Genomic DNA, 18,313 nt, shown 5'->3' on the forward strand with positions numbered 1-18,313 from the left:
GGCAGCAACAGGTAGCACCCTCTGGTTACAACTCCCATAGGCCCCTGCATAGTAGGACACTTAGCCCTAACTTAAGTGTTACAGCTCCTGTGCCCAGGGACAATGGCAAGACCTCTTGCACTGCAGGGGTTTGGCCCAGGATGCTTGGTGGCCTCACCTGAGGCAAGAGCTCCCATACCTTGGGGGTTAGGACCAGGGGGGCCTGACTGTGTTGGTAGCAGCTATTGTTGCAGTTTCTTCCTACAACTAGACTAGAGTCGAGTTTCTTCTTTCTGGCCTTGAGGAAAGCCCTTACTTTCCTCAGTTTCTGCTCCCTCTTGCAGCTGCATCTGATCAGCCTGTGTTGGCTCTAATGTCCCTCCTACCACTGGCTCTTGCTATCATGGGCATTCCTGTTGGCTCTACTACTGGGCCTATTGCTAGTCCCCATTGGCCATCCACATCAGAGCTCTGCTGTTGGGAGAGCTCTGCTGTTGGGACAGCTCCTGGCGCCCCTGCTGCTGCTCTTGCCTTTGCTGCTGCTGCTTCTGCTTCTTTGTGTTACCAGCTAAGCCACACTACTAATGAGGAAAATCAAAAGTATGCAAGAAAGACCGCTTGAGTAGCCTTTCTTGGACCTAATGTTGGAACACCAGGGGGCAGCACAGAAGGGTGTCTTTGGCTGACTCACAAAGTGAGCCAGACTGTCTGCTTATATAGCCAGAAAGGGGGTTTGCAGTCTCTTCATGCAAATGAAGGACTGTGCTTGCACCAATTATGGCACATTCCCTGTCACGATAGTTCCTTATGCAAATGAAGAACTGTTTACACTAATCACAGATTTTCTGTTAGGCTACCAGGAGAAGTGCTCCCCCTCTGGCCTGGGTAGAAATAGCTGCAAGGTCTTCTAGAGTTTGCTGAGGCTTGTGTTGACTGACAAAAAGTCTGGTCCAAGCTGTCTGTTGGCTTCAGGAGCTGCTGGTGTCATGCTTCAGCAGCAAGCTGTGGTTATCATGTAGCTTCCTCAAGGTATCTGTGGAGGACAGTCCAGCTAGCTGTTTGGCTAAGTAGTCCTTTGCCCAAAGAAATCCCAGGGCACCAGGTAAGGGCCTAACAGCTGTCAATGAGGGAGTCAAATCGCCTTAGCTTATTTAAAGGAAAAGTGATCATTAAAAGGAGTGCTTAGAATAAAGGCTTTTATTATTAACATCAACAGCACCTTCACAGTATTCAACAGTGCTTTAACTCCTGCCCTGTTGCCCCAGGGAGAGATGGATTCCTACCATCTATTTCACTACATTTAAAGAAAAGCAGATGATGTTTTGCTTTCACCACTTCTTTTTGGTATTGTGTGGATATTACAGCTAGTGCAGCAGAGCAAGAAAAGGAATTTAAAGACATCCATGTTGGAAATGAATAAAAAATACCTTATATACACTAGCAGTGAACAATTGGAAATTTAAATAAATAAAAATGTTTCTACCAGCATCTAAAATAAAAATTACTTACAGAGAAGCTAAACAAAATTTTGTAGAAATGTATAATGGAAATTATAGAAGATTGCTGAAATTTTTAAAGGAGAACCAAATAAGTGGAAACAAGTACCCCATTATCAATCAGAAACTCAAAAATGTTACATAGGTTAAGCACCCCAATCCAAAAATCTGAAATGTCTCAAAATTCCTAACTTTGGGGTGTTTTGGATTTCAAATTTTTGGATTAGGCATGTTCAACCTGTTACGGTATTGCAAATGTTGCACTGGGTGAAAGGTTTCCAGGAATATTGTATTTTTTTTCAGCTTCTTTGTAAATCTCCAGTATTTCAGAATAAAACAAGACACCATGAGGAAAATGGAAGGCAAGCCATAGTTTGGAAAGGAATTATTTATAAAATATCTGATAATGAATGTTCAGAATATGTAATATTATAATTCAGTAACAAGAAAGCAGTATTAAGTTTTTATAATGGGCAAAAGAATTTAATAGCTACTTTAACCAAAAAATGTGTATACATGCAAATGTGAAAGTGTTATTTAAGCTCATGAAAAGACACTCAGCTTCATTACTTATTATGAAATGCTAGTGTAGTATATACCATAATGAAATTCTATATACCATACACTCACTAGGATAAAATTAAATGACAACCATAAGAATGTGGAACACCAGGAACTCTCACATACATTGCTGATGCAAATGAAAAATGTGTGGCTACTTTGGAAGATAGTTTGGCAATTTCCCACAAATGTGGGGTTCACCCATAAACTTATGTGTTTAAGGTGAATTTTAAAAAATCACCAAAAAAATCTGTGAATGTTTGTACTAACATCATTTATAATAATCCCAAACTGGAAATAATGTAGAATGCTCAAGTGGTACATCACACAATAGAATACTACTTAGTTGTAAAAAGGAGTGCATCATGGTCGAATCTCAAAAGCATAAGGGCATTGCTCAAAAGCAATGGTGGCTCATGCCGGTAATCCCACTTGGTAGGCTGAGGCTGGAGGATGGTGGGTTCAAGGCCAGCCTGAGCTACTTAGTGAAACTCCGTCTCAAAAAAAAAAGAAAAAAAAAGAGATATAAGAGGGAAGGGAGGAGATTAGGGCAAGTGGAAGAAGCCAAACAAAAATGTTGCATGGTATGTGATTTCACTTGTGTGATCTACAAAAGAGAGAACTAAGCAGTTCTGTGGTATGAGGAACAAGGGGATGAAGCAGAAATTGACCATACAGATAACATTTTGAGGTGATGGAAATATTCAATATTATATTGTGATTTTGGTGGTGGTTGGTTACAGGATTGTATATATTTACCACAACTCATTAAATTGTACAGTTAAAGTTGGTGCATCTCTCCCCCCTGCCCATTACTGGTTAATTGAACTCATGGCCTTGTACTTCTGGCCCTCTCTCTACCACTTGAGCCACACCTCCAGTCCTTTGGTTTTGTTTGTTCTTCAGATAGGGGCTTACACTTTTGGCCTGGGATGGCCTGGAACTGTGATTCTTCTTCGTCCACCTTCTGAGTAGATGGGATTAAAGGTCCAAACTACCACACCTGGTTAAAATTGGTGAATTTTTTTAGAGCCTTTGCATGTGCTGTTTCTTCTGCCTAGAAAACCCCCTTCTCTCTCTGCCTGGTTAATTCATTCAGTGTTTGGATCTTGCTTAAATATCATGTTGTCAAGGGAATCCATTGGTTCCTGAGCCCAGACTATCATAGGGTTCTGTGGCATCCTGCTCCTTCTCATTTCCCTTATCACAGCTTTAGTTTTGGTCAGGCCGGTAATACTCAGTTTACATTCCCTTTTCTGTCTTGAACACAAACTCTTCAACGAGCTAGGTGCTAGTTACCATTGTGTTCATAGTGCTTGAGTCAGAAATTCCAGTAAGTACTGCACTATTGAGTATAAGTGAGTAGAGGATTCTTAGTTTCCTGTTTTTAGGGATTGCAACTGTGGTTTCTGCTGATGGCACCCCTGATTAAGGCTTCCTGCTTAACCTTGAAAGCTGGTCTGCTGTTGTTGCATCGCTCCTAGGGAATCATGACCATTGATGTTCAACTGTCTGCATGATTTGCTAAGACTTAGTGTGGGTACTATAGATCCTCTGGTTGCTGGACCATCCTATTCTGAGAATAAAGAGAAGCTTTTCTTTTCTTTTTAACAGACAGGGAAACCTCCCTATGGCTGTCAGCCAAGAAACCCCTTACTTAAAGCCATCCATACTGCCCTTATGGCAACCTAGCTTTTCTGGACACATTACAATCACTCTGAGAGCACTTGAGCTGTAGAGTACCACTACAACCACAACTGAAGGCATGCTCCAGTCATGACCATTCCATACAGGCTGCACTGGCCTTGAGAAGCAGCACTTTAAGCAAGACAAAACTCTGTGAACGCTATATGACCCTACTTACCTGCAGAATGGGGAGCATTTCCCCTGGTGGCCCAGCAAAAGGCCTTTGAATAGTTCAGACACCCTTGCCATACTCTCCTGGCTATATAACTAGGCTGTTTAGCTCAGTAGATACCCTCCTGTGCTGTCCCTGCTGGTGTTACAGCATTAGCCTCAGTAATTCTTCTCCTCAATGGTCTTTTCTTTGCCTACTTTTGATTTTTATCACAAGTAGGGTAGGTTGAGCTGGTAATGCAAAAATGAGGCAGTGGAACATGAGTTGCACTGTAGCAGCAATAACAATGGCAGTAGTGGCAAAAGGGCAGCTGAAGAGTTTGGGGGGGTGACAATAGTGACAGTGGCTAGCAAAGACAGTAAGGATGACAAAGGATGGTAGAAGCATAGAGAAAGCTGCGAAGAGCCACAGTCACCAGAAGAGTTCCAGGAAGCTGCTGAGCCCTAAGAGCCTTAGCAGTAACACTAAGGTCAAGGGTTCTGACACCCAAGGCTCAAGAACTGTTGTTCGTCATGGGTCCCAGCATCCAGGGGTTCAGAGCTATTAACACTCGCTGTTGCTGATGAGTGCTGGGCCACTGGCAAACAAAGCCCAGAGCAAGAAGTCTCCAACCTGAGCATCTAGAGCCAGAAGTCTGGCCTGTAGAGTCTTGAGCTATAAGCCTCTAGTTCTCAGGACTTGAAGTTATGAGCTTCTGAGTATTGTCAGCCTAATCCTTAAGCCTTGGCACTTTGCCCAGGTCTGTGACCATTAGAGGAGCTGCTCCTTACATACTCATTATTTCTATCTGAGTAGAACAAAAGGACCCCCCACTCAGCTAAATGGTAACACTTTCATCTAGATTGTTACAGTAACCTCTCTAATTTTCCTATTCTGTTTCTTGCACCCTTTCCTCTTGCAGGATAATAACCACATACCAGGAGTCTGGTCAAGGCATTTTCTTGCTCTCCACTTTTCAGTGACTTCCACCCTTTTATACTGGAATTCAATTTCTTGCTAAAGTTTGTAACCAGGCCCCAGGATACAGCACAGTGCTTGGTTCATGATAGGCACTTAATATTTGTTGAATTAAATCTTTGCATTGTAAGTATCAGGATTTTTTTTGTTATTTCTAGCATTGTCTTGCAAACACAAACAGTAATTCTGTAGACCTAACTGGATTCATAATTGATTGGGTTAGTGGATGGTAGGTTAAAGCTGTCTTGTATGCATTTTGTTTTTTCTGTTTTGCTTGAAACTGGGACTTGTCATGTTACCTGGGTTGATCGCAAACTCCTGGATTCAAGTGATCCTCTCCTGCAGTAGCCTTCTGAATGCTAGGACTATAGTTGTACACCACCATTTTAGATTAGACTATTTTCATCTACTAAGAATAGGGAGATAATAGATTTGTCAATATCCTATACTCAATGAGTAGGAAAAGTCTGCCTTGACATTTGACTGGTGGTAAAAGAACTGTGGTCAGAACTTAAATGATTCTCTTGATGCTCCAAACATGTTAGAACAGCATTGTTTCTGGATTCTTTCTGTCTCTGTCTAACCCCTCCCCGCACCCCCCCCCCCAGTTTCTCCCTTTGATTTTATATTTTCTACCCTGTTTCTCAGCCTTTTGACCATTATAACCTCAGCATAGGCATTATACCAGTGTGTTGCTGTTGGAGGTCAGAGGATCTGTTACATTGGGAGTACCTCATTTGCTAGCCAGGTACTATGTATGCTAACTAGTTTACTAGCCTGGCATTCCACTTGACACTAAACAAGACTGTTAATTATTTTTTAATGAAGATTTATCAATTTCTCAAAAAAATTGAAGTCTCATTATGCTATAATAAACACATAAAAAGGGCTGGTTTTAAAACTGTGGAGGTGACTTTTAGAACATGTTTAGTTCCAATCATTTGCTTTCTTTCGGTGAGGTAAGTTTGCATTAATAACAGTGACTTTCTTTGGAGAAACTGTTCATTCTAATAAAAGTGTTTTTAAAATAATTTATCAGCCATTTACTGAAGTATGGCATATACTACTAAACGTGCTCTGTGTTTGTTCTTAATAATGCTTTTTAATGAAGTAGCTCTTTGAACATGATTAGCAGTCTGTCAGTGAAGAGAGTAAGGACCTGAATTTTAAACAAGTTCATTTTTAACTCTACATTCTGCTTCATTTTGCAGCCTCTTGGTGAATTTTTGGATGAAGCCATTAAATTAATTGCTTGCCACCATGAGCAGAAGCAAGCGAGACAACAATTTTTATAGTGTAGAGATTGGGGATTCTACATTCACAGTCCTGAAACGATATCAGAATTTGAAACCAATAGGCTCAGGAGCTCAAGGAATAGTGTGGTAAGTTTTTACTGCCAAAAATGAGGCAGAGTCATTAACTGCTACCTTTTTTCCTCTTGTAATGCAGACATTTTGGTAAATAATCAACTTGCCTCAAAAAAGTAAGACTATAAAAATTCTATAATATAGTAAGTTTTTTCTTCAGGGATTAGTGGTCTTTTTATTATTATTCATAAAACATAACTTTATTAACCAGCACTGCTATCTTTAAGTACAGATTTATAATTAAATGCTTGGTTACAAGCCATAAAGAGACACGTCTGTATCTGGAAAGAATAAGTGGTATACTTGTTAACTCCATGTATACATCTATTCCCATAGCTAATTAATAAGAAGCCTCACTTAATCATCACTTTCACACTATAATGAAACTCTGGAGTTTCAGATATCTTATTTCACACTGGGGAATGAAGTCAGCTAATATTTCACTATAAATGTTTCAAAACTCACGTATACATACATATATATATATCTTTAAAATTGATTTGCAAGCTAATTTCTACAAAAGACCCAGACTTTATAGATCAGCATAATCTGTTATAAACTTACATATTTAAATTTATAAAGGAGCAAAATGCTCCTTGGGATAGTTCTGTTAATAATTCAAAAGCACCAAGTTAGCATAATAAGCTAATGTTTTGGGAAATTCCACACTCAAGTATAATTATTTCTGTATTACATCTTTGTGAACCAAATTTATTTCAAAATCTATTTTAAAAATCTAACGTGTTTATGATCCAGCACTTCTGCCAGGTTCTAGAAAAACTCTTATACATGTGCACAAAGATACAAATAGATATAGGGCTGTTCTTTGCAGCATCATTTATATTAGCAAAAATTAGATTTAGCTTCAAGTCTATCAGTGGAATAAATTATGTAGTCATATAGTGAAATACTATGCAACATTTTAAATGAACTGGAGCTATATGTGTCATCAGAGATAATATAAAAAATGTAGAGTCGAATATAAAAGCAAGATACACATTGTGCCATTTATCAGCAGTTTAAAATATGCAAAGCAATACCATATGTTTATGGATGCCTACATATGCAGAAAATGTAAAAGCATGCCTAAACACCCAGTTTAGGATTTTGGTTACCTCTGAGAACAGTGAAGAAGACAGCTTTATCTACAGTACATTTCTTCAAAAAAAAAAAAAATTAGAGCAATTGTAAAATATTAAGATCTAACATTTATATAATGGAAACATTGATGTTTATTCTCTTTTCTGTATTCTTAAAGTAATTTATAATATCAAAAATTATAGAATCATTTTATAAGCTGTTTTGGCTGAATTCTGAAAGCCAGTTCCTGAGTCAGATTCTGTCCATGTCATTGATTTACTAGCTTTGTGACTTTGGACAATTAATACTTTTAAGACTTTTTTCATCTGAGTTACTGAGTTATGAGGATTGTGTTATTTAGAAAATACTTCATGGTACTGAAAAAATACATTAATGTTTCTGTTTTTTCACTTATTCTCGTAAGTACACTTTGAAATTTGTGTGCCAGAATTAAAAAATAAAAAATTGTATTGGAAAGGAACTTAAGTCCTGTTAAACAGCTCCTATGTTAAGGAATAACTGTGTTCAAATTTTTACTTAAAGTAATACTTTCCATAAAAGATTATTGTGAAATAAACAAGTATTAAGTACCAAAGTTTCAAAACTCGTTGTATTGCTGTCAGAATGAACTGAAGAATTTAATTTGGGAAAAAATAAAAAATGAAATCAGGCATTAGTGGCTCATGCCTGTAATGCTTGCTATTTGGGAGACTGACATTGGGAGGATCACAGTTCAAGGCCAGCCTAGGCAAAAAAGTTCACCAGAACCCATCTGGAAAAATGTTGAGGGAGTAGAGGGTTGCTGCACACAAGTCTCAACAGGTGTAGCAGGAAGTGTAAAATAGGAGAATCATGGTCCAGGCCAGCTTGGGCGAAAGGGAAGACCATATCTCAAAAATAACCAGGTAAAAAACAGGCTGGAGGCATGAATGAGAGTAATAGAGTACCTGTCTAGCAAGTGTGAAGCACTGAGTTCAATTCCCAGTACTACATACATACATTAAGGATTATTTTAGACCCCAACTATAGATAGTAAGATTCACTGGGTCTGAATTAGAGCCTCTGAATCCCTAGGTATTTCTGATCTGTGCAGATTTAAGAATCAACAATTAGAAATATAATTTTGTTTAGATACAAACTAGTGGAATCAACTCAGATACTTCGAACAGTTAAGAAATTAATAGGAATGAGTTTAATGATTAAAACCTGATTTATTTGAAGCCATCAGAATTCTAATAATTTTGCATGTGGTTTTGGTTTTGTTTTTTAAACATGGCATTTTTATACTAAGAATTATAATATGTGTACTTTGGTATATGTATATATCTACATGCAGTAGTTATATTTTATATATATACATAGAGAGAGAATGGATACATATATCCATTTATGTAGTACCAGTTTCTTACTCCATATACACACAGTTCTGTGCTATATTTGATATGATGAGATAGCTACAAAACAAATGCACATTTTCAGTCAGGTGAAGAAATAACAATCAGTAGTGAATTGGCTTCCCAAGTATTACATAAATAGAAATAGTCTTTTATAGAATGTTAGGTGGCCCAGTATGAAAAGCACAGCCTCCTGTCTTAGTCTTCTAGTCTTAGCTTTGCTTTTAACTTTCTGGCTAACCTTGGGCAGACCCTGTTTAGATACTGATGAGTCCAAATGGTCTTTATGGTCTTTCAGTCATAAAATTCAATAATTTTAAAGGCCTTATTTGTATTTCACTTTCCCTGACCTGTCATATTTGAAAGGTGACATGTGGTAAGTGATATGGAGTGGTGGAAGATGTAAAGAGTAACAAATGTGGTGGTGTACGTAACAGTTATGAAGCAGCTTCTGATATCCTCAAAGCTAGCATTCATATTTGTAAATACCTCAATTTTTTTTAGTTCCTCAACACTTTTTTAAAAATTACAAAATAAACTTTCATTATGTACCTTCCTATTTCTGTGCTCTTTTTTCTTGTGTCCAAAAGGATTGCATTAATGTATTTACATAAAATTCTTTAGCAAGTATTTTGGATAGCACTCATGACCATGAGTTATCCTGCCTCTCCTTATTGTAGGATTCACTTAGGCTTTAAGCTGTCTAGTGGGCCTTAATATTAAGCATTTGTACATTCAGTGCCCATCCGTGTAGGTGGATCTTTAATAACACAAGCAGGGTGTCTGTCTTCATAGTCAGTTATTTCTGAAGCCAGTAGCATTTTAAGAAATAGTTATAAGTATAGAAGACACATTTGGAACAACACAGACTGGAGAGTGAGTTGGATGCATTTATCTTTGGAGAAAGTGAGTAATCTGCATGACTGTTTCAAAATTCAGTTTTATGTATTTTTGCTCAAGTTTTTTTGTTTGTGAATTTCTTATTACAGTGCAGCTTATGATGCCATTCTTGAAAGAAATGTTGCAATCAAGAAGCTAAGCCGGCCATTTCAGAATCAAACTCATGCTAAGCGGGCCTACAGAGAGCTTGTTCTTATGAAATGTGTTAATCACAAAAATGTAAGTGAATATTTTAGATCTCTTAAGTATAGATGAAATCAAGATTTACCCATCAGTACATGAATATCAATGATTTGTTTTAAATATTAGAGGGTTTAAATTGTTTTTCTAGATTGAAACATTGTTTAAAAGGGATAAACCCACTGAAATTTTCCTCAACTTTATAAAATATTATCAAAAAAATGATTATTTTTGAAATCTGAAATTTAGATTGTGTAATATTCTGGCATCTAATTTATAAGAGGAGTTTTAAGTTAACTCCTCTAATTTATGAGGAGTTTTACTGAGGCTTGATCTCATCTTTTTGCTTTTTGTTCTCTATAAAGCTGGCATTTCAAAAACCTGTATCCTTAGCACAGAGATGAAATTGTTTTACTTTGACCCTGGAACTTTAAGTACTTAATCACCTGAAATACAAAATTCCTATCACTTTTCCCCACCCCACCCCTACCTCTTTAAAGTGATCACTTTATGTAGAGAATAACCAGTGATTATAAAGCAGTTCAGCAGAAACTTTTTGAAAATATTTAAAGAGAATTAGGAAAGCATTTCTAATTATATTCCCTAATGATTGTGAAGCCTTTTACTCATTTTGAGAACAAATAGTTATGCATTTTAAAGGTTATATTATGCATATTGATACTTTTATTATTTTAACAGAATGATCGGTCCAAGCTGAGAGGAAATAAACTAGGAGAAAATTGTGTTCAGGACAGTTTTATGAAGTACTAGACTGAAAACATCTGACTGGAGAGGCCTTTTTTGTTTCATGTGGCAGCCAGACATGTTGCTCACCAAGGTTTTGCTGGTGGCCTCTAACCATTGGTAGAGCTGCTCATGCACCTTCTATCCTGTTGACCCAGTTAGTTTTATGATGAGGGTTCTGGTATTGTTGCCTTACTTTTTCCTTTGTTAAGGACCAGTTCATCCTTCCTCCCAAGCATGGATGACTGCAAAGAAACATGGTCCCTTCTATTAAATGAAGTACATGGGAAGCATGTCTCACACGATTATTCCTCTGTCAGGAGTGGCGCAGCCTTGGTGCTCAAGACACACGCTCTTCTTTTCAAGGGTGATTTTGAGTTTCTCTTTTAACCTGGTTACTTATCTCTGAACACATTTTGATAAGTTACCTAGCACACTGTTGCTACATATCTGATCAAATCCTCTGATAAGACCTTATCATTAAGATTCTGTTTAGAAATCATGTCACCATTTGACTCACATTTTCAGAGGCCTGCTAGCAAGTTACAGTCGCATCTTCTCGCTACCCCTTTGCTTTCTTTCTTTCCTTTTCTTTCACCTTCCTTCCTCCCTCCCTCCCTCCCTCTTTCTTTTCTTTTCTCTTTTTCTTCCCTCCTTCCTTCCCCTCCTTCCCCCTTCCCCATCCCCCCTCTTTTGCCCTCCCCTTCCCCTCTCCCTTTTCCTTCCCCCTCCCCTCCCTTCTCTGTCTCCCTCCTTCCCTTCTCCCCTCCCTTCTCCTCCCCACTTCCTAGAACTAAGTACACTACTTTCTTTTGCTCCTTTTTAGATTTCAAATAGGAAATTTGGTTACTCTCCTTAGAGTATTAGAGATTTTTGTTGTTGTTTGTTTTGGCTTTTATTTTATTGGCTTCACTTCCCAGTTTTACTCAGGGTGTTTTCATAATAGATGAAACCTTTGGGCATATTGCAAAAAATGTATGTTTAACTGTCAAAATTACTCAGCCCCCTTTTCTGTACCTTTTTCACATGGTTGTTACTATTAGAGACATTTTCACAAAAAGCCCCTTTGAAACCTTCATATACTTTATCTAGCTGCATCTATTGCTATTCTTTGTTGTTTCTGTCCACAGAAGGAAACAGTGTTTCTCAATGAATTTTTACTTGATTCTGATCATTACTATTTCTTTCAAACTAGTTATATGCTACCAGCCAAATCCTTGACTTTTGCCTAACTAAATTGATACAATTTCCTTTATTTTCCCCCTTGAAAAATGGGATGTCTGTCTGCTTTAATCTTATTTGAAATATGATTCACATACCATACAGTGTACAGTTAATAGGTTTTTTTGTATATTTACTGATATGTGCAACCATCACACAGTCAACTCTAGAATATTTTTATCACCTTAGAAAGAAACCTTGTACTCTTTAGCTGTCATTCCTATACCTCTCACACTTACCAGAGTAACCACTCACCTCATTTCTGTGTCTGTATGTCTTTAGTCTTTAACACCTCTCTTCTGTTCTTGGATTTCCCAGATATTGATGAGAATAGCTTTACTACTTGTCCATGTCTCCACATGTGCAGTTCATCTGGTTGGGAGACTCAAATTTATTTAGAGCAATTAGACACTTTTAACACTTCCCTTATCTTAAGTTTATTTTACCCTTTCTGATCTGTTTTTTTTTCTGAATTTATTCACTGAACAATTTTTTTTGGTAATCAGGGCTTAATGTACAGATGAATAATATAGATTCTACCTGCATGAAGTTTATTTCTACAAAAACATTCTCATCCCTAAATTGTTAGCCAGCATTTTAAGATAGGTGTCAGATGTATTGCTGTGTGCTGGGTTATAAATAAGGGACTAAGCCACAGTTCTTTCTAAGAAGGATCTTGTGTGGTCAGGATGACCCTGTTGTGAAAATGAGATAACATTACTGGGTATCAAGTATCATAATAGCATAGACAATAACTGAGGACCATGTAGAGACAATAGTTAACTTTGACAAGAACTAGGGGTTGGCAGATTTAACAAAAGTGGTCCATCTTGGATAATTAAGCTCAGTAGGAAAATAAATTACATAGAGAGTGATATGTTTAAAGGCATCAAGAGGTTTTGAAAATAACATTCTTTGAAACAATTTTAGCATTGTTAAAGTATCTAGTGTAATACTTAAATGGAGATGGAACAAATTAACTCTACTATGGAGGACTTCAGTTGTATTGCTAGAGAAATTTGGAACATATTTGTTGGCTTTAAGTTTTTGAGGAGGTAAATAATATCAGGTCTTTTTTTTTAGCCAGATGACAGACTGTAAAGTAGTAGCTGGATTTTCAGAAAACCATTGCTAGGGACTCTACTTGTCATAGTCTGCTCAGACTTCCATAACAAAATATGATAGATTGGGTAGATTAAACAACAAAAGTTTACTTTTATAATTCTGGGAAGCTGGAAAATCAAAGATCAAAGTATTGCTATTTGGTTCCTATTGATGGTTCTCTTCTTGACTTGCAGATGGCCAGAGTCTTGCTTTACTTCACATGGCCTTTCCTCAGTGTGTGGATACAGGGAAAGAGACATCTTTCTCTCTGATCTTCTGAGGCCGCTAATCCCATTATGAGGGCTCCATTCTTCAGACCTAATTTAACCCTTATGTCCTAAAAGTCCTGTCTTCAAATATAATCACATTAGGGGCTTAGACTTCAACATACAAATTTCAGGGCACTGGAGGGGCACACAGACATTCAGTCTGTAACTCAGGTATTTAGAAGGAATTATTGTAGGAACAGTCCAGATGAAATTTTAGAATACTTGACCTGTATACACAGAGAATGGAAAAAAAGAGGCTGCAGAACAGACAGCATTCTTTCAATACTTATTATGGTGCAGATATTGAAAAGGGAGTAAAAAAAAATCACTCTGAGCCTTCTTTTGTAAAAGGGAGAAGCACACTGAGAAATTAAGGAGTTTAGATAGGAATGAAAATTAGTTTAATTTCATATTATTTGCTAAATGTCCATGTAAGTAGCAATGCATATCTGGAACTCATAAGCAAAAGCTTCTAATGCATATTTGGGAATTATCCACATACAGATGTTTGGAGATAAAGGCATAATGTCTTTATTTATGGGAATGGTTAAACATAGAAAAGAAAAGGCTTAATGACAATGGTAAGAAAGAGAGAGTATGCCTACAGATGAAATAGTGGATTTGACTGGGAATGAAAAGAACTGGGAAAATGCAATATTATTAGAAACCAAGGGAGGAAAGGACTGAGATTATATAGAAATACTGAGTTGAATAAAACTAGTAGAAGTACAAATTATGTAGATATTTGTGTAATATAAGAATAGAGTGTCCATAATATGAAGCCCTTCTGTTGATAAGAGCTTTTGTTTTTAAGGCTTTTTTTTTTTTTAGAGCAGTTTCAGGTTCATAGCAAAATTGGGAGGAAGATGCAGAGAGTTTTCATGTATCTCCTGCCACTACACATGTACAGCATCCCTCAAAATCAACATCTCCCACCATAGTGGTACATTTGTTATAATTAATGAATTCACATTAAAACATCATTACCACCCAAAGTCCATAATTTATGGTAGGGTTTGCTTTTATTTTTCTTTTTGCAGTGCTAGGACTCGAACCCAGCCAGGGTCTTGGTTTGCACACCAAGTGCTTTAACGCTGAGCGACATTCCTCAACCTCTGGCATTCACTTGGTATGGTATATTCTGTGGGTTTGAACAAATACATTCATTTATTCATTTTCACTGCCCTGAGATCTTCTGTGCCTCCTCTTAATCAGTGCTTCCCCTTTCCCAGTTCCTGGCCAAAAAACCTTAATATATATATATACCTGAGCTTAGAACATAAAATTTGAGAGATTTGCTGGTGATTTTTTAATCCATGTATTACCATGCTCAAATGAAGCATTAGGAAGCAAGTTTCTAATTTTTCTGTCACTTTGCTTTACCACAGATAATTGGCCTTTTGAATGTTTTCACACCACAGAAATCCCTAGAAGAATTTCAAGATGTGTACGTATGTTAATTAAAATTTTATTAGTACAAAATTTTGTTAGTATATTATTCTTAGATTGTTGCTGTATAATTTAGCTGTCATCTTTTTCTACCCATAAAGTTACATAGTCATGGAGCTCATGGATGCAAATCTTTGCCAAGTGATTCAGATGGAACTAGATCATGAAAGAATGTCCTACCTTCTCTATCAGATGCTGTGTGGAATCAAGCACCTTCACTCTGCTGGAATTATTCATCGGGTTAGTTGAAAAAACACATTACCATGTTCTTTTTATTTTAATCATTGAATTGAAATTCACATAATACAATTAGCCATTTTAAAATGTACAATTCAGTGATATTTACTCCATTCATGGTGTTGTAGAATCACCACCTGTACCAAATCCTAAAGTATTTTATCACCCCAAAGGAAAACACCATATTCTATTCTTCTCTCTCCTCACTTTACTAATGTACTTTCTGCATCTATGGATTTACCTGTTCTAGATATTTCATATAAGTAGAATGATATCATATGTGACTTTTTTATGTCAGGTTTCTTTCACTTAGTTTAATGTTTTCAAGATTTTTCCATGTCGTAACATGTATCAGTACTTCTTTCATTTTTGTGAGTGCTTATTCATTTATTCATTGATGGGCATTTGGGTTATTTCTGCCTTTCAGCTATTCTGAGTAGTGCTGCAATTTTGAATAATTCTATGGAAATTCATGCACAAATACTTGTTTGAATATCTGTTTTTCAGTTCTTATGGGTATATACCTTAGAAGTGGAATTGCTGGGTCATTAGGTAATTCTGTGATTAACTTGTTGAGGGATCGTCAAACTGTTTTCCAAAGTGGCTGTGCCATTTTACATTCTCAGCAGTGTACAGGGTTCCAGTTTCTTCACAACCTTGCCAGTACTTATTATCTGATTTTTTTTTTTATTCTAGCCATCATAGGGGATATGAAGTGATATTTCATTGTGGTTTTGATTTGCATAGCCTATTGATGACTGATGTCTAGCACCTTTTCATGTGCTTGTTTTAATTAGGTTGTTCTTTTTGTTACTCTTGTTGTAGAGGTTATTTATATATTCCATATAGTAGGTTTTCATCATATACATAATTTGTAAATATTTTCTCTTAATTCTATAGAACATCTTTTCACTATGTTGATGTCCGTTTAATATGTAAAAAGTTTTAGTTTTCATGAATTTTTTTTCTTTTGTTGTATGTGCTCTCGTGTCATATATAAGAATCCATTGTCAAATTCAAAACCATGGATTTGGTCTTCTGTTTTCTTGTAAAGGTTTTTAACATGTGTTTTTGATCCATTTTGAGTTCATTTTTAGATATGGTGTAAGGTAAGGAGCCAACTTCATTCTTCCATATGTAGACATTCAGTTGTACCAGCTCCATTTGTTAAAGAGAGTATTCTTTCACCAATGAATGGTCTTGGCACCCTTGTCATAGGTATATGGTTTTATTTCTGACCTCGATTCTGTTTCATTGCCCTTTATGTCTAGCCATATGCTGGCACCACATTATTTTGATTAGCTTTGTACTGAGTTTTGAAATAGGGAAGTATGAATCCTCCAGCTTTATTCTTTTTCAGTATTGTTGTGACTGTTTGGAACCCTTTGTGATTCCATATGAATCTGAGGACCAGTTTTTCTGTTTCTAAAGAAGAGGCCAGCTTATACTCTCTCTACAACAAAATTAGAAATAAGGGCAAAATAATTTCTGCTGGGTATTGAGGGGGTGGGGGGGAGAGGGAGGGGGCGGAGTGGGTGGTAAGGGAAGGGGGTGGGGACAGGGGGGAGAAATGACCCAAGCCTTGTATGCACATATGAATAATAAAAGAAAAAAAAAAAAGAAGAGGCCATTGGTCTTCAGTGATCTCATTGAATCTGTTGAGTGCTTCACTAGTTTTGCATCTTAAGAATATTTATTATTTCAATTTGTGAATATAAGCTATCTTTCCATTTTCTTGTGCCTGTGATCACAGATATCATGGTCTGCGCCCTGGGCAAAAATGTGAGACCCTATCTGTAAAATAACTAAGGCCAAAAAGAGATGGAGCATGGCTCAATTAGGATAGTACCTGCCTAGCAAGTGTAAGGCTCTGAGTTTAAATCTCAATACCACCCAAAAAAAAGGAGGGGAGTGGCTCATCCAAACCTTTGGGGTCCAGAGTTCATCTGTAATTGAGGGCAAAGGTCACAGCTGCCTTTACATAAGATTAATTCTTATTGAAATTCTGCCAGACAAGCATTGTGAGCATCCCTTGCTCTGGGGATGGGAACATTCCTTGATTAGGCCCTGGATTTGATTTCTGCAAGTAGCATCCTGTCTACTGCTCTCCATGACACCTGGCTACAGTCTATGAGAGTAGGTTCTTCTGTTATCCTCCTTCAACATATCTGAAGTGAGTATTGAAGGATATGTTCATGGGCTCATCAGCTTTCTTAGCCTACTTCCCATCTATAAAAGATTGAAACTCGTGTCATTTTAAACCAGTCTTTCCCAATCTCACCACTATTGATTCTTTTTGCTGTAAGATGTTTAGCAGCATTCTTGGGCTCAACCTACTGCATGCCAGAAACTCTCTCCAGTTGAGACAACCAAGTATGTGTCCTGACATTGCTAAATGTTCCTTGAGGGCAAAACTGCTGTGAATTGATAACCACTGTTTTAAGATATGTAGAATGGTCACGGACTTAATGGAATGTTATAGTATAGCTAGCTCTCTCAGAAACTTAAGAGGCTTTGTATTTCTTACAATTCTCTTTAATATATATTTGTCACCTCTCAGGCCCTATATTGGATTTACTTGAGGCTACCTTGAGTCTACCTTTAAGCTTTCAGACTTCTGTTGGCAGACTGAGGTAATTTCATCAGCCAAAAAATTTTATAAGGGCCAGAGATGTAGTTCAGTGCTAGAGCACTTGCATAGCATTCTCAAGGCCCCAAGTTTGGCCCCCAGCACTACAAGGAATTAAAAAAAAAATTACACGTGCATTTGTCCCTCAAAGACTTTCAGAACTGTTACATGAAAATGATGCATAGAAACAAACTTGAGATATCAAGTGGCTTAAAACAGTACATCATTTGGTCAGGGATCTGCAAGGTTGACTTGTGACAGTGCCCCAGACCTTGGGTCAGTTTGAGGTTTATTTTATGTTCAGGTTTTGGTTGTCAACCCCTGTTGTCAACCTCTGTTCTACAGCTTCAGGCTTACTGTGCACATGCTGGGTAGGTGACATCTTTATTAAAATGAATAATTTAGATCACCTAGAGTATAGAGGGAACAGCTTCATGAAATAGATAATTCGGATCACCTTTCCACCTTTGATACTAGTTTTCCTGCTCTCAACTGCTAAACCATGATCCTATGTTCTTGTACAGGTTGAGTATCTATTAGCTGAAACACTTGGGACCAGACATATTTCAGATTCTGGAGGTTTTTTGATTTAGAAGTACTTGCATAGAGTTTTACCAGTTGAGTATCCCTAGTTTGAAATTTGAAATCCAAAATCTAAACCTTTCAGTATTTCTGGTTTCAGTTTTCAGATTAGAGATGCTCAACATGTAGTAGTAACACCCCATTCCTGGCACCAGTTGTAGTGTTAGGCAGAATAGACTAGCTTTGCTGACATAACTAATAAATCTCAAATGAGTGGTCAAACACCACTAAGGTTTATTTCTTCCATTACTTGTCCACTGCAGGTGATGAGGGGTAGGAACTCTGCTTTACAGAGAACTCAGCAAC

The 18,313-nt window shown here is 37.2% G+C and overlaps 1 protein-coding gene across 5 annotated transcripts in view; it reads left to right on the forward strand.

Moving 5' to 3' along the window:
* Nucleotides 1-18,313, forward strand: part of Mapk8 (mitogen-activated protein kinase 8) — a 91,240-nt gene that overhangs the window by 53,822 nt on the left and 19,105 nt on the right. For 3 of the 5 annotated variants that reach the window (XM_020164215.2, XM_020164216.2, XM_020164217.2), the window contains exons 2-5: nt 6,063-6,233; nt 9,682-9,811; nt 14,499-14,557; nt 14,661-14,799. In XM_020164215.2, the coding sequence (XP_020019804.2) occupies nt 6,112-6,233; nt 9,682-9,811; nt 14,499-14,557; nt 14,661-14,799 (450 nt within the window). In that variant the 5' untranslated portion in view covers nt 6,063-6,111. Of the gene's footprint in view, nt 1-4,778; nt 4,978-6,062; nt 6,234-9,680; nt 9,812-14,150; nt 14,240-14,498; nt 14,558-14,660; nt 14,800-18,313 lie in introns of those variants that run through there. The other 2 variants (XM_074079370.1, XM_020164219.2) reach the window with 2 other exon arrangements.

Source organism: Castor canadensis, chromosome 7 (genome assembly GCF_047511655.1).
Source record: "Castor canadensis chromosome 7, mCasCan1.hap1v2, whole genome shotgun sequence".
NCBI lineage: Eukaryota > Metazoa > Chordata > Mammalia > Rodentia > Castoridae > Castor > Castor canadensis.